Here is a 17,417-nt window from a genome sequence, read left to right on the forward strand (position 1 = left end):
TGGAATTAAGCTATTTTTACAATTGAACCTACTGTCAGTGTAAGGTCTCTCTGCATTATTTTGCTGCAATGTCTCGGTGATCTGCAGTGTTGCATTTGCAAACATGTCAGACAACTCCCCCTTTTAAAATATGTGCCAGAATTAAGGAATCAGTTCCCAAAGACTCAAAGGAAAAGTCTGACTTCATTGAAGCTAATAATGGCCCTCTTAGCTGCCCCAATTCTCCTTGCCCCTGGTATGCCCTGTACCCTTTGCAGTTTGGAATCACAGGTACATAGTGCCGCTGGATCTGCAAACTTCTTAATGCACTGCTAAACTACCAGCCTTCTGGTAGGGGCAAGAAGAGGCAAGAAACTAGAGAGCACTTGCTTTGCATTGGGATGGAGTTTGTCAAGGGTGGGGAAGATGCAGTGAATTTTTCCCCATTCTATAACTGTGATTCGTCCCCTTCCCCCATGTTTCAGAGCAATACTTTGGACCACTTTTTCTTACGCCTTACCCTCAGAAAAGAATTGTCCAAAATGATTAAATTAAAGATTGTGTTGGCAAAAAGTAGTGAACAATTGTTTACTCTTTAATACACTTTGAAAAACTAAGTGGCATTGTGAATAATCAGCAAGGTGCATTACGCAACCCCTGCCCCCAACAAAAGGATTGTTTTGGTAATAGAATCATTTCAATAAAAATACCAAATTTACAAGAGATAGGAGTACCAGTGTTCCATAAAGGTAGGGTATTCAAGTCACCTAAGGGCAACTTGCATCATTATTTCACATTGAGTTGGTTCCTATGATCAATAGCTAGAGAACAACTGCTCAAGCAAGCAAGCAACTCATGTGAGCAGCAAACTCCAGTAACATTACGGCTCCTCTTCTATGAACTGGAAAATGTGTGTGGGCAGTGAGTCGGTGGCTGATCTGCAGAACTCAGTCATTTGTTAAAATTTAGAGCAACTGGGAAACTGACATGTTCTGCAGTGCAGTTTATTATGATGCACACTCACACAGACACTCATAGTGCTCAGTTGGGTTTACATCAAGACGAGCATCATGCCTTGGCTTAGCCCTGGGATAGTTGAAGCTGGGATTTAGTTCAAGGGCAGATAAATGAGGATCAGAAAGGAAACAGACACGATCATAGATAGGCATGTAGTCAGACACTGGATTAAGCAGGGAAGGATCAAAGGTCCCAGGGTCAATAAGACATGGTTATGGGTGTGGGGTGGTGGTGGTGGTGGTAGTACTAGATATGGCAGATGGGAAGAAAGAAAGAAAGAAGAAACACAGAGGCAAGTGCAAAATCATAACAGGGCAGAACATTGAGTTCCAAGGCAGCAATAGAGTTAAAGGGTCCAGAAGCAGATGCAAAGCAGAAATCAGGGGAAGCTAATAAAGTGTAGTCACAGTAAACAAATATGACTCCAACCGATAAGCTGGCTTCAATAGGCTTGGTGTACTGATTGGTGTGGGGAGTCAGCTGATTCTCTTCAAGCTGGAAGGTCATGTGATTCTTTTCAGGCAACCTACTGGGCACCTTTCCCCCTAAAACAGGCAAAGGAGAAGCGTAGCTTGCCTGGCTTCCTGAGGATCTTGAGACTACAGGTGCTGCACTCGCCTTGGAGCTTTAGAGAAAGTGTGTGGAGAATTGCAGCCAAAGTGGTCGCAATAAATTGACTTTGTAATGTGAACAATTCTTTTAATCCTCCTACCTAGTCTATCCCTGGACTAATGCAAGGCTAGCCATTGAATTTCATGGCTGAGTGAGAAGTTGAAAATGGGCACCTGCAGCTTAAAACTGACACACTATTACACTATACTGGCCTTGAGACATCCATGTTGCCTAATAGTGACCCCCCTGAAGGGATTTGGTCCCACTACTCAAAATGTAACCCTCTTCTACTTTCTGCAATTAGTTACTGACTGGCAACTCTTTAGTTAGCAGATTTAAAAGGGGTTGTCGTGCACCCTCATTCTCTTGGATTCTCTTTTACTGAATATAGTTGCTGTCAGTGATTAATTTCAAGGATGAGAGGTTCTGCCATTTAAGCCATATGGAGATTTATATAAAAAAGTAGTTTATTGGCCTAGTCCAACACAGGTTCTCTTCAGCCTACTGACACTAGTGGTGCAAGTTGGAGATAATACTGTGTGAGACTGTACATTAGAAGAGACTAGCTTAATCAGGCCAAATGGAAGCTGGACCTGAGGGCAACAACTGGTGGCTTGTGCCTTTCCTGTGAAAATGAATCCCCTCTGGAAATTACCTGGAGATTGATAACAGATGCCGAGGTTATAAATATTGATTGCATCATGCAAAATGGTTACCTGCTTTGCCTCATGAAGCTGCCATGGGTAGCCTTAATGAGTATGTAATGAATGTTGTACAAAACATCCATGAAGTCCTCACGGGTCACAGTCCTACTGACCCTTGGGTCGTCACTGTGATATTTCCACTCATGCTGAAAGGGAAACAACATCAACACCTCAAATGATTTAACTGTTTCCAAAGTGCCAGTGACACAGCTTCTTGAACAGGTTGGATTGAAAAATTACCTCTGTCATTTCTATCTCATGTCTTGTCAATTGACCGTTCAGAGGAGCAGCTACGTGCCTGACAATAATCCTCGTATGGGTGGGAAGCCCACCTCTGATTATGACCTGTGGGTTGTAGGTTGCAAAGCCAGTCTCTTCTCGTGCTTCAAAGAAGATTGCATATTTCAGCTTTCCCCCATAAGCTGTCAACTAACAAAGAAAATAACACCCATATAAACATTGACTGGAAACCAACACCATATGCAGTTATTATTATTATTTTAAAAAATCAGAAGAACATACATATTAAAATAATGATCTTTTTTTCAATGAGACTAAAGGTCTGAAAGCATTATTTTGTGGATCTAAACATTATGTAGCTGTAGGTGAATGTATTTTTTCCAATATGTTTAAAATATGTTTTTGAGTTCTTCAGTTAGCAAAAACCTAATCAGTTCACTTCTGTGTTGTGCACTCCACATTACAGACCCACAAAATGACTTAAGAGGAACCTATGAAGCCCAATTCCCCATGTCCATTTTAGGAAACAGTCTCAGCCATTTTTGTATGGTGACGTGAAAAGCAAATTTCTTGTTTTTCACAACACTCTTATTTTTCCTGTAACAGGCTAACAAGTCAATCCCTCTAGAATTTGAGATGAAACAAAGCAAAACGCAGCAGCCTACATCAAGATAACCTAAAGCACATTCCAACATGGAGGCTGTTGTGGGAGCTTTTTCTACTACACTTCCCAAGTGCACCGCTCTGTATCTCAGTATAGCTGGAGGGTTAGGGTCAGCTAGAAAGAGACTGTGTTTCTTTCTGGATAATCCCAAATTGATCAAGGTCAGCTATAGCTATAGGCTATGAACAGAATTTTGTACTTAAGAGTATTGTATTGTAATGATTTCCTCAGTACTCAGATGGCTGTGCCTCAGCATTCCCTGAACTGCAAATGTTATTAAAGAGTGTTTTTCCAGTATTCCAGCAGAGCTTGCCTCTATCTGGGATGAGAAGAGCAAATAAGGAGAGTTCTGCCAGTTTTATTTTATTTAATAAATGCAATATATACTAACTTAGTTGAGAGTTGTTTTTTCTGTTTTGGCTATTTGGGGGTGGGAACCCAATGGTTTTTCATGAAGATTTTTTAAAAAAACTTTTGCAAATCTTAGGGTTCTCCCAAGACTGCCTATTTAGCTACAAAAGGACCAGCAGGTAAACAATTGTGACTGTTATATGATAAATTCAGTTCATCTTACCCTTCCTAGGGAAACAAAATGTAAAATCGGTAAAATATCAGCTCCAATAGGAATTCATTCCCTTTACCTTCCGTCCTTCAAACTGTTTTGGAAGTCTCCAGTAAAACGGTTCTGAGCGTAACTCTTGAGTGACCAAGTCGATATTTGCAATGGTCTCTGGGTATTGGTATATAATCCCTTGGACAGTTTGCTGCTTGACATTTTCATCAACAAGAGGAAGAATGACTTGATCTGGTTTCAGAGTCAACTATAGTAAGTAAAAGATTAGATAAGTGTAAGATTTTCTTCTGGACAAACAATATTAATTTGTGACTTATCTGAAGATTTAAATATTTTATCAAAAAAGCAAGATAACAATAAAATATACACTGGAATATGCATAGTAAAACATTGAATAGTACATACTCAGAGACATCCTACAGACCATCTTGGCTGCGAGTCCTGGAAGACCTGCTCCTTGCCTTGCAGGCCTTTCCCCACCTGGCCTGGGAGGACAGGGCCCTGATTGACTCCAGCTGCAGAAGCTGAGGCAGCTGATCATACTCTTGGGCTGGGTTGTTGTTGCGGGGCTAGGTTGTTGCAAGAAGGCGTTGCTGCAGTTGACTTTCTGTATCTGTATTTTAGATCTTGTTGTGATTTACGTGGAAATTGTTAATTTGGTTGTGCATGTTTTAATATTTTATTTATTGTTTATGACTACTTTTATGACTATTTTTTCATGTTATTAGCTGCCTTGAGCATGGTTTGAAATGTGAAAATATGCATGTATGTATGTATGTATGTATGTATATATGTATGTATGTATTAAAATACTTAATAGCATTCACCTTTGTATCATTCAGGCAAAAGTGAATTAAACATAACAAACATTGCATAGTGCTCTATGGTTTGTTTACTATCTCTGCACCAGATGTATTGTGTAAGTTTAGCAACTGTTGCTGTTTTCCATACTTCAGGGCACAATCCTATTAAACAACGTAAAGGGCTATCAGATCTAGGACAAGCCCTGGGGGAATGGCAAATATGACACCATCACAAAAGAGGCAGAAGTACAGAGCCATTGAAACAATGACATCAAGTAAAGTCATGGTTGGGATTTGGTAGCACAGGGAAGGAGCATGCTTACACTAAATCCTATAATGTGGTTGTCAAGGGCAGAGGGATAGTCAGTCTATGCAGGAGCCAGACTCCTTTTGTATTTTCTGCTTGACTGTATTTCTCCTTCCCTACTAGGCTGAGCACTGGCTATAGTGGATATTCCACTTGATGTTTTGAATCTTTGGTCCTGGAGAAATGTGAATGTAGGATTGCTCTGACTGATGGAGATGCACAGGCCAGAGAAAATGCCCGGGTTGGATGAATGTAGTTATTAGACCTCATTTAGCCTGTATATAACTTAAGAGAGTCTCAGGTTTCACATCAAAAATCTATTGCTTGTGCAAGACCTCATGTGACATTTCTTAGTTTGCCATCTCATCTTGACCCAGTTTTTAATTTTGAAAAAGTTTTTAAAAATAAAACAGGTAGGTTTTTTGAAAATAGCAAAAACATGCCAGACAAACTTACAGAAATCAAAGAAATCTGAAAGAACATCACAATAATTAATTTCTCACATACAAAGAGAAATTGTGTAGAATACTAAACAAGTACGAGGGGAGAATCTGAAACTACACAGAATTGCACTGATGCTAAAGATGCAGATACGGCAATTAAATTAAGAAAAGAAAACCATCCTTGAAAACATCAGTCTCTTTGTGGAACTTCACAAAATTCCTGTCTAGCAAAGAAGAAGAGATGAGGCCCTGAACTGACATTATTATTTTTCTACTGTATCTGTAGCAGTATGACAGCACATTTCTTTGAAGTGCTAATGCCAAAATGAAGTGTCTGATTTCACTCTGGAGGTGTTCCCAGCTCTCATGCATTAGACATGCTAATCAGCAAGAAACTGGTTAATGCACAAAGTATTTGAAATGTACGCCTCAGTGTCATGGTACTGGTGTATAAGAGGGTTTTGCCAGTTGCACTCAATCTGTTCTAAAATAGATGGGAAGAGTTACAAGTTTTTAATGTTCAGAAAGAAAGAGACTGCAGTGTGAAGCTGCAAGCCTCATTTGATATGAGAATTCAAAGAGGGATAATTGATCATTAGGGAAATATTAAATCAGTATTTTAAATCAGGTGCACCTGCACCTTCCAAAGGGAGTGGTTGCAGGAGAGGGGATGCTATGATTAACTTAGGCTTCAGTCCTATGCCTATTTACCTAGGAGTAAGCCCCACTTCTGCTACAATGCAATCCTATGCATGTTTACTTGTCTCTGCTCAATACACTTGGACTTACTTCAAAGTCAACATGCATAGGTTTGCTTTGTCTATATTTAATGTTTACTGACTCTGTTTTATTCTCCTCCCAGGCCACAATCGATAAATGAAATTGGACCATACCTGACTATAAAAGGTCTCCCTTTCAAGGAATGCATAATTCCCTATCAAAGGTATCTCCGTATATGTACTGTATTTCACTTTATTTTTCATCACTTGATTAGTCAACAAATGGTGTCTTGTGGCTAAATGTGTGAACAAACCCCAATTAACTGACTAGGATGACATTTGTGGAAGTGATATGTGAAAGTTCTGTATCTGGTGTTTGATCTGTAATGGCTCATTCATGTGCAAACCAACACTTAATGGTGCAGTCTTCAGTTGATGCGTGAACCAGCTTGGACTCTTCAACAACTTGTCACACACAGCACAGTACTGACCTTTTTTGGGGGTCTCCCCCTCTAGTACTCAGTCTATTTGAAAATCTTGATGTGAGTTCTATGAAAGGTTCTGATCAGTACAGAAGCAAGATGGAACATGAATTTTAAAAGCTTAATTTCCATATAGTGCAAAGGTAACGGTATAATAAGTGTCCCAAATCTTTCCCTACAGATTTTGCATTCCATGTACAGTCAAGAAAAATGTGGATAAAGCCATTAAGCTACCGAAGTTGCATCATCTATGATTTTATGTTTCTGGAATTCCACTGTCCCTCTTTCTTCCATCGCCTTTTAAAAACAAAACTGTAGCGTGGGAAGGGGCAAAGCAGGGAAAGGTGATCCCCCAAATATATTTCTTTATCTCCATGTCTGACAAAGAAGGTATGCTTCACATGGCTCCTCAGTTTCTCAGACTAGAAGTAGAAATTGCCTGTTTCCGAATCTTAATATTTGACAATTGCTGAACTATTTTGAATGATTGCATGGATATTTTTTACCTATATCAACAACAAAAGTCTTAAAAGGTGGATTTTTACTGCAGCTGGCAGGGGTAAGCTAACACATAATCCCCTCTCTGCTAGCCTTTGTCAGCAGGAAGAGAATCTCCAGCTGAGAGACAGGACCACTGCCACACTAGAGGTTCCAGCTTCACCCAACATGGTATCTGTTAAGTTGTGGGTGAACATATCAGACGACACAGCGATTCTTCAAACAGCTCTTCTTTATTCAGAGGCCACAACAGAACTGAACTGAAGGGCTCAGTCAGCCTGCTTATATAGAGCTCCAGTACAACGTTACTGTAGCAACTTTCTAAAACTATCCAATCACTGAACGTCACTTTTGATCCTTCATTTGCATAACTATCTACAGTATCCCTCCAATCACTGAACGTCACTTTTGATCCTTCATTTGCATAACTATCTACAGTATCCCCCTGCTGGCCCAGGGTGAGAACTTCAGTACATAACAGTACCACTGGCAGTTTTCCTTCCAGCAGAAAGGACCAACGCAGATATGTTGTTTGAAAAGCCACATGATAGTGTGGTACCCAGGAATTGACACAATGTTCTAAATGACGTTTAAACAGTGCAGCATTATAATTTCTGATAGTCAGACATACTGAATCAGTGCATCTGACATCTGTAAACCACATGGGGATTATGCTAATCCACATGTTGATATCTTCTGGTCCATAGGATCAATGTAGGTGGACAGCAGATCGGGGGGGGGGGCAGCAACAATAGCACCAAACTGTACACTATTTGTTCTCTCTTTTCTCCCATCTTTTCACTAAGTGCTACAGTGAGTGGGGAAGTGCCTTTGTTTTGGATACATTGGTTCAGTGATGACAATTTAATGCTCTTTTTTTGAAGTCACAGAATCACACTGTTGATTGACATGCGTTATGTGACAGTGCCCCAAAATCCTTCTAAGTAGCCAATTATTCCCTTCTTGTGCAAATTATACATTTTGTCAAAGCACTGGCAAATGTTTCTTAATACTGAAATCAGCCTTAAAAGCAGAAGAAACTTGCCGGTTCCTAAGACAGGAAATCTTTCTACATTTTTATCACAAGGGCATCCCACTGAAGAAGGTATGTCAACACCTAAAGTACTAGAAGGGGTTTTCAAAATTATTTGGCAGTGCTGGCTGCAGCTGATGGGAGTTGCAGCCCAAAATATTTGCAGGGCAAGAAGTTGGGGGAGGCTGGTAGAAAATGTTATATTCAAGGACACAAACAAGACAAAATGTATAATATATACAAGTGCCAGAAGATAATAACTGGCTAGGTGATAGCATTACTTAGAAATCTGGCACTCGATGCAAGCCCTGCTGAGATTTGTTCCACTCTGAGCTCCCGGGTGCAAACCCTGCTTCCTTTGCAAACACAGCCTGACTTTTAAAACACACGATCAAACGATGCCTAAAGAGAAACAGTGCTTCTTTCTGTAGGATTTGCAGCCACCACTCTACCACTGACAGCCATCCATCTCCAAGGTAGTGGTGGAGCTGAAACTAAGTACAAGATAGGATGCCATACCATATCAATATTGCTTAAAGAACATGTCTGTTAAAGGTATGTTTCTTACTTGTTTTAATTTCCTGGTATTTTGGAGCTTAAGTGGACATGGAAAACCTTGGAACTTATTAAACTGCAAGGTGTCCCCCCCCCCCCCGTTAATGGAATATATTAGCAATCCATTATTCTGGGTAGAAATGAAAACCTCTGATTTTCCTCAGAGCTTTGCAATTGAAAAACAAAGCTCTGAAGTGCTATGTTTTCTCATGGAACCATTTTCCTTGGTTGATTACATCACCTTTCTTCAGGGTTTTAATAGCTTTGCTCTGAGGCCTGACACCTATTGTGAATGTTTTGACCCTGATTGCCTACTGGAACATGGCCTTCTACCCATTTCTCATAAGTGCACAATGAAAAACACTGCTTAAATGTTTTCCTACACTTTCTAGTTCCATCTCTGTCTTGGACTAAAAGACACCAGCAGGAAACAACATTATTGCATTACATGGCTCAGCAGCGCCTTACTCACCCACATGCGGACCAGCCCCTTTGCTTCGCTGCACTGTGATGTCAAGCCAAAACAGTAGCAGCTGCTGCAGCCAAGTGGGTTTCTGGCAGAGAGTCCAAACCTGCCAGGTTTGCACCTGTCACAGTAGGCACCCTCCACATTAACCTATTGTAGAAAGAGGGAAACACTTTAGAGACAACAGCTCCTTTTCACACATCAAAACACTCACACACTGTGTGGGTCTTACAGCAAGTAGTTATCACAGTTAGATTCTTTAAGATATATATTGACTTGGACAAACGGTAGTATGAAGACCTGGAGATAAACACGCTGACGTCTGCAGAATACATTGCAATTGTACAAAACTTCAGAAACTTACTTGCCTGCTATCCTGTATTTAAACATGCATCACTGGGAAGCATGAGAACCGAGTTCTAGATCATAATGGTTCAGCTCCAGAACAAGTTAATATCCAACAAGGCTCATCACAGGGATACACAGATCTGGTTCATGCTGTCAATTGCAGCTCAGTGCAAAACACCCAAATGTGCAAGTTTCCAGACAGGAGATTGTAGGCACTACACTCATTTCCTGGTTCTACTGCTACTAAGCCATGGTTTGCCTTAGCATGTCATCTGGTCGCAGGCTGGTGGCTTGTCTCACTTCAGACAAACCATGAGCTACAACCAATGTGCTGCTTCCAGGTAGGCATAACAACGCAAGTATTTTGCCTTCAAACTCTGCTTGTGGGCTTTTCAGAAATATATAGTTGGGTACAGTGGCAAATAGGATTCTAGACTAGATGGACTTTTGGTTTGATCAAGCAGGGCTGCTCTTATGTTCTTCTTTAACTGTTTTTACACATCATTTAACCATATAAATAAATAGGGCAACGTAATGATAATTTAAAGCCAATGAGGCTAAAAGTAAACAAAGAGTCAATGAATTGTGCCTTAAGAATGAGAAACAATTGTGAATATATTCCGGCAGTGTTTTAACACAGGCTGACCATGCTGAAGAAAAGTATTAAAGTATTAAAGTTTTCCACAATCCATGAAAAATTGTCTTGGCAAATGTGTGTGTGTACATGCGCACGTACGCATGCACGCACAATTCATTTTAGTGGGTATGATGTTAATTCTATGCATTGTTGATTAAAAGTGCAAACCTCAGGGCACCATATACAAGTCAATTAAGACAACGAACATGGATTTAAGATGATTTTGCAGCCTATTGATCCAGTGCAAGTCAAGATGCTATCATCTCAGGTTCATTATCCTACAACAACAACAGCTACACAAAGTTGGAATTCCCATGTTCTTTAAGGGCAATTTTCATTACAACGTCCAACACTGTAGCTGCTACAAATGCTGAGCTCTCAGTGCCACACAGAGAGAATGGCACCCACTTCTCTCTTTCAAAATTCTAAATGTATGCCCATTGCACCAAAAAGGTTGGTGACCCCTGTAACTCAATGCCCCTGGTTCAATGGGAATAAAATAGTCAAAGCTAATTTGACCTGTTAATGTTTTGACGCTTGAAGCATGACTAATTTGGATAGGGGCAAGTGTATGTGCCACATTCTGTGCATGCTGTCAGTCTGAACAGGACTTCTGTGTGTTGCACCACTGCAGGTGATCACTAAAGGTGCCTAGCAAAGCTCTCCAGAGCCAGGCTTGGAAAATAATTTTAAAGGCTTATTTAAACTGGCCTCGAAGATTAGTGATCCTTTACAAGCTCCCCCCCCCCATTTTTTTTCTCCTGTTCAGTCTGAAATCCAAACTAGAGAAGAACTGTGGGTTTCCCCAGAGGTGGGGAGAAGTCCACATATTTTTTCTCTCTCCTGCAGCTTCCTAAATCTTTCTACAAGTAGTTAATTTGAAGTGATCTTAGGAGAGCAAGCCAATCTCTAGTGGCCAATTCTCAGCTATCCCACCTCAGTGCCAACTTTTCTGTACATTATTCCATTCCTGCACTTGGTGGGGGTCTGTTTATCCCACTGGCTCCTAGGGTAAAGAAATGTGGAATGAACTCTTGCTTTGGGACAGGGGCAGGTAGATCCCATGAGGCCAGGGAGGCCAACAACTAAGGAGCTATGAACTCTAGTCACCAGATATAACAGCCCCACTACTGGTCAATTATTGAAGGATGAGAGAAAGGTAGATCAAGAAACCTAGATCAGGCATAGGCAAACTTGGCCCTCCAGATGTTTTGGGACTACAACTTCCATCATCCCTAGCTAACAGGACCAGTGGTCAGGGATGATGGGAATTGTAGTCCCAAAACATCTGGAGGGCTGTGTTTGCCTATGCCTGACGTAGATAGATCAGGGATTTCTGTCTTGCTTCCTTCATCCCTTGAATGTATAGCACAAAAAATGGAGTTCAGGACCTGCTGTTTCAGGATAACCGTTGGCCTGTTCTTGCTGGAAACCATGCAGCAAGTCAAGAAAAGCAGCCTTGTTCTAATCATGTGCACTCAAGTTCATCAAACACAAGTGTTAAAAAGGCTGCACATTTTATGCCTATTTACTTGGAATTAAAAAACACTGAAATAATGAGGCTGTGAGTGTGTGACCTGGTGGAAGACACTCACTATTATTTAATCAACAGCTGTCTACCAACTTGAGCCAAATGAAAGATGCTATAACGGAGAACACTGAGAGACGAAGAGAAAATATTTGGTGACTAATATTTCTTCTCTTACCTTGCAGGTGCATTGTCCTGTATGATCAGAACATGAACATTTTTCCATTTCTGAATCACAAGTGTGTGGCTCAGTCCCTGCTGCCAGGCATTCACAGGCAATGCACTGTGGGTAATTGCGATATCCCAGCCTGCATTCAGTGCATTTATCCCCAGAGAATTCTGGGCGGCAAAAACAACAGCCAGTGTCAGGGTTGCACTGGAAACTGAGAGATCCAGTTGGACTGCAGTCACAAGCCTAAAGAGAAGAGGAGATGTTCCATAAGCACATTTAAGGATTCTATGTTGAAGACTTTCATCTTTAACTGAAGAAAAAGCAACTCCCACAAGAACAACTGAAACTATTGCTAATTGTCAACATAATTACATCAATAGGCTAGGCAACTATTTTGTGCAGGTAAAGAGTCCACACATATTGGATTCATTTCTTAGGTATTTTGTCACTTGAAGGACATTTTTTAAAGTACATGGATTGGTATGGGGGTGGGGTTTGTTTGACTCAAAAGACAGCTGATGAATTTTTAAACAAACAAACAAACAAACAAACAAACAAACAAACAAACGTGGTAGGGTGCTAAAATAAACCTCACAGGATCACAAAGCCTGCATGAAAACTAAGGTCTGATAAATTCCACTAGTGAATCAATGCTTGCACAATGTTTTGGAGCTCTTTGTTTTGGAGAAAGTCTTCAATCAAATCAAAGAAACAACTTTTGCAAACCCAGAAAGGATGCCTTCTGTCCTGGAATCTTTGTCCAGTTTGCAGAGAAGTTGAAAAGGCATTTGGGAGTAAGGATCACAATGTTAATTCTGTATTGAACTTACATTTCAAATCTACAATAATGATACTAATCACCTCAGAGCTGATCCTAAATTTGGATACCTTAGATTAACTTAAAACAGCAGTTTGTTACTTTAAGGTTTGGTTTGCTCACATTTGTTATTACTATAGTTTGCAACTGTAAAATTCTTTTATGAATGGAAACTAGGAGGGATAAAAATTTACAGAGTCAGTAAATTAAAACGTATATTACCCAACCAATATACACTAGAAAATGCTCACTGGTGGTGTTGTGGCACTAGCAGAAATATATTCCGTTTGGACACATGCATACGAGGAATGTTGTATCAAGAATTGTGGCTTATATTAACAGGCAAGAGTACAACTGCAGCCACGGGCACTCTTGTTAAAGATGAAAAAGTAGAGCTGGAAGGCTTTGAAAAAAGTTGCTAGAAATGCAGTAGGTTATGATTCACACTGAAACCCCATCAGAGAGATAATTGACAACACCTCTAGTTGAAATCATAAGATGTGTTCCAAACCTCTATTTCGCTCAGTATATATGGCAGCCAAATTCTGGATTGTATGTATCTGGGACCACTAACAGTTAAGAATTGCCTGGCAGGCTTCTGTGTAGTCTAAGAATTAAAGCCTATTTGGAGCAGGAAGCCTGCACAGTAAGTGATGCCAGAGGATAATGCCTACTGGGCAAATTGTTCACCATATGCAGAGTAAATTACAATCAAATGTAATGTTTGTTTTGCAAGGAGGAAGCTTCACGCAATCTTCCCCTGCCAGTGAGTTATGATGGGCTCTGAAATCAGCTCCACTAAAAGCTCAAGTGGAGAGGGGGCAATCGCACCTTGCCTTAGAGAAATTAGTTGCCATGCGTTAAAAGGGAAGACTTGGCTGACATATCATTATTAATTTAGAGAGTGCTGTGGCAGCTGCCATACTAATGCACTCATATAATAGGCAAGGCGAGGATAGATAGAAGAGATCCCAGAGCTGAAACAGAGGTCCTCAACCCCTATTAAGCTGGTTTGCAGAAGCCTGGTGATCTGTGTGGTGAAGAAAGGCAGAGGTTTTGTGAGAGGAGCTTTACAGCTCAAAAAGAAAATAAATTATTCTGCATTAGTTAACTGGTTTGAATGGCGATGAAAAACAGCCTTTTAAGAGAGAGCACTGTGGCATTTGATTGCTTGCCTACACTGAAAGAAACTACCACAATGTTAAGTTAGGTCTCTTTATGTTCCTATTAATGATCATTTGTACACACGCTTGATATGTGGTGGTTTTAGTCTTTATAATGTCCATTTCTAATATATCTCTAAGAGATGGTAATTTTGATTCTTACATAATGAGAAGGACCTGGAAGTGAGAGAAACTAACTTGCCTGAGGTCACACAGTAAACCTATGGCAGAGGTAGGAGGTGAATCACATCCAAAGCCATCATGGTATTCACCAGACTACAAGTTGGCTCAAGAGAAACAAAAGAAAATACTTTCCACAAGGCTCATCCAGACTTCTGCTTGTCCCACCACTTTCCCTCAGGAAAACTTGATCTTTACTGCTGAATCAGAGCAAACGTCAATCAGTTTCCCTGTGGATTGACATTTGGTATGATTCAGTGAAGAGCGGGTTTTCTCGTGGAAAGCAGTGGGGCAAACAGAAAACCGTTTGGATCCATGCCTAGGAAGTGTGGGGCAAGTGGAAAACCATGCTTTCTAGGTATGGGGCAAGCAGAAGTGTCAACAAATCCATAGTCAAGTCAATGATAAAAGGCTTAGACAGATCCTAGGGCCTACGCATGGTAGTACCATGGATCCTTCATTTTATTTTATTTTATCACACTTGCATCTATCTTCTTTCACAGAGCTCATGGAGACGATTCCAATCTATCCTCATAGGTAAGTTGGGTTGAGTACCAAATGAAATATTATTTAGGAGATCCACAATTGATCCTGTAACTCAGATAGGACCTCTATTGTATCTTTGGCTTCAGTTTTTAATTGGGACAATGTAATACCAACTGCAGTTCTAATACTGCTCATGAAGACTGGTATCCTTGAATGACACTCAGAATTCTATTAAAATTGTGCTTGGAACAAAGAAAGCTTTGTCAGACACAATACAAAGCCGTCTGAGTTATCCTTAGGCTCACTTCGCCTTTGTTTTGTGAAAAGGGATAAAATTATATCCAAATTTGGACAGACTGTCCTTCTGACTTCAGTACACAACAGCTGAAATAAGGTACATGTGGAGTTCGAACACTTTGTCTTCTGAAAGATGCAGCTCCAATTCAAATATAGCACATCCTGTCATCCGGGCCAATGCCAATGCTCACAAAAGAGAACTTCAGTTCTATGATTCTTTAGAAAACTCCCACTGTGTTTTTGGTTCCAAAGACTAGTAGTTTACCACATGGAAAGCAAAGAAACACACAGAGATAAAATACAGGTTCACTCACCTTGCACCCGCTGATAATGTCATGACCCCAGTGATTTGGTGCACATTTATCACACCTCTGTCCTACAGTATTGGGAGGGCAAATGCAACGGCCAGTGTGTGGATCACAATTATTACCAAGATGGGCACACTCACAACCTTCATGGGGAAGATGAAGAGAAAGAAAACACGAAGCACATTGCTTAAAATAACTGAAGAAAGCAAATTCTGTCATCATAATGTCAGTTGTCCAAAATCTTAGGTTTTTATACTGTACTGTGATGTTTCGTTTTATTGTTTGATGGATAATTGTTTTGATCATCAAATCTATCGTGTTTTATGGCTGTATGTTATGTGATCCCCATGGGTTGTAAAGACTAGTCCAGAAATGAATTAATAGTAATAATCATTTATCTGTGGTAGGTGCATCTAACTATGGACTGGAGAGATGAAAACTGAGCCAAAGTCATGTACCCAGTTGGGTCTGATATACAGTGGTGCCTCGCAAGACGAAATTAATCCGTTCTGTGAGTCTCTTCGTCTTGCGGTTTTTTCGTCTTGCGAAGCACAGCTATTAGCGGCTTAGCAGCTATTAACGGCTTAGTGACTTTAAGAAAAAGGAAAAAAACTCGCAAGAACTGGCAAGACGTTTCGTCTTGAGAAGCAAGCCCATAGGGAAATTCGTCTAGCGAAGCGACGCAAAAACCGAAAAACCCTTTCGTCTTGCGCGTTTTTCGTTTTGCGAGGCGTTTGTCTTGCGGGGCACCACTGTAGAAATAATAAAAACAAAAGCGGTAGAGTTCCAACCATGAACTATGTATATGTGCCCACATCATGAAATGCCTGCCTGAGACTTTACAGAGACATCACTTGCCACATCTATCAGCTACACGAGGCAACACATTGCCAGCATACTCTTGGGGCTCTAGCTATGCCTCAGCCTCTTTTCTTCTAATGACTGAAATATAGAGTATGAAACACAATTTTAAATAAATGCTATCAGGACTGAGCAAACATTTTTACTTCTGAGAGCCAAGTGTGGTGGTAAGTGGTCAGTCAAGGGCTGTATGCCAGTGGATGTGACTGGAGACCACACTCCCACCCCCTCCATTGTGATTTACATGGGGAGCAAAACATGTATATCACCCTTCCCAACACAACTGCACTCCCTTGTCTGTCAATATTTTTTTGATGGCAGTGTGATTTACATGAAAAACATGGTGCACAGACATAACTGTGCATCCTCCTTCGCAATAATGAATTCATTCATTCATTCATTCATTCATTCAATTTATATACCCCATAGTTCCTCTCCAAAGGAGCCTGGGGCAGCAAACACATCTGTAGTAAAAATAAAACCATGTGGCAGGTAGCAAACATTGAAATATGGTGGGTTTCTTGGACACCTATAGTGGGATGCACTGAGGGCCTCTGAGACCCATAGGGTGCCCACCTGTGCTAAGGTAACTTATTTGGTGCTGGAATGATGGACGTGGCTTGCTAGAATGGGGTCATTCTATTTAACTTTTGTCCTGCTCATAAGCTTTGCCTAATGAAGCAAGTATCCGTTTGGGGGGAGGCAATATTCATACTGTAAAAATAGTATGAAGAAAAGAAGCTCCCTAGTGACTATCTAAACCCCCCACTTATTCTTGGCTGCATTAAAAATTTTTTTTATTTTTTTTTTAAAAGAGAGGCAAGAATTCCAATCAAGATTCCCCATCTCATTTAGATACAGGGTCTCAACCATGAATCAACTAGAGACCCGGCTGGCTTTGAAAATCTAATAGTATAGTGCACCCTCATATCATGCTGTCTTCTCTCTGAATGGAGAGTTGCTTGCTGGATGCAGTTTTGAAGTACCATAGAATTAATGGAAGTTTGTGTATCTCTTTGGAATATTCTTAAGCAGTCTGAAGGCATTTGGCTTTTCTCAGGGTTTTCAGACATCAGTATCATTGTCTTTAATTAAAAAGATTAACTGGTAAGCCATTATGCTGTTCTTTCCCTTGCCCCCTACAATGTACTAGAAAATGAAATTCCAGAACTCATTAAAAGTAGAAACAGACTCTCTTTATATCTCTTGCACATCTTTGGTCTTCAAATGTCAATACTCTGTTTCCCCCCTGTTTTGCTATATATCTGCCAGATTTATTATGCCAAATGACATTTCTTTCTATCATATTTCATTTCAGAGATGTAATGGCACCAGTCCCATAAGGGGGTTCTTCCCTTTTTAAAATGGCTGATGTAGTGGAAATGAAGCAATTTCTGTGGCTAAGAGATGCTAGACCGTAGAACGGACTCCCACGAGAGGTGGTGGACTCTCTTTCCTTGGAGCCTTTTAAGCAGAGGTTGGATGACCATCTGTCATGTATGATTTAGTTGAGATTCCAGCAAT

At 40.5% G+C, this 17,417-nt stretch overlaps 1 protein-coding gene across 7 annotated transcripts in view; it reads right to left on the reverse strand.

The window, feature by feature from the left end:
• Window positions 1–17,417, reverse strand: part of LAMA2 (laminin subunit alpha 2) — a 360,258-nt gene that overhangs the window by 107,931 nt on the left and 234,910 nt on the right. For all 7 annotated transcript variants that reach the window (XM_081907021.1, XM_081907020.1, XM_081907017.1 and 4 more), the window contains 6 exons: window positions 15,039–15,175; window positions 11,788–12,024; window positions 9,103–9,246; window positions 3,858–4,037; window positions 2,553–2,741; window positions 2,325–2,458 (listed from right to left, as the gene is read on the reverse strand). In XM_081907021.1, the coding sequence (XP_081763147.1) occupies window positions 2,325–2,458; window positions 2,553–2,741; window positions 3,858–4,037; window positions 9,103–9,246; window positions 11,788–12,024; window positions 15,039–15,175 (1,021 nt within the window). The remainder of the gene's footprint in view (window positions 1–2,324; window positions 2,459–2,552; window positions 2,742–3,857; window positions 4,038–9,102; window positions 9,247–11,787; window positions 12,025–15,038; window positions 15,176–17,417) is intronic.

Source organism: Podarcis melisellensis, assembly GCF_964234715.1.
Source record: "Podarcis melisellensis genome assembly, chromosome: 3".
Lineage (NCBI taxonomy): Eukaryota > Metazoa > Chordata > Lepidosauria > Squamata > Lacertidae > Podarcis > Podarcis melisellensis.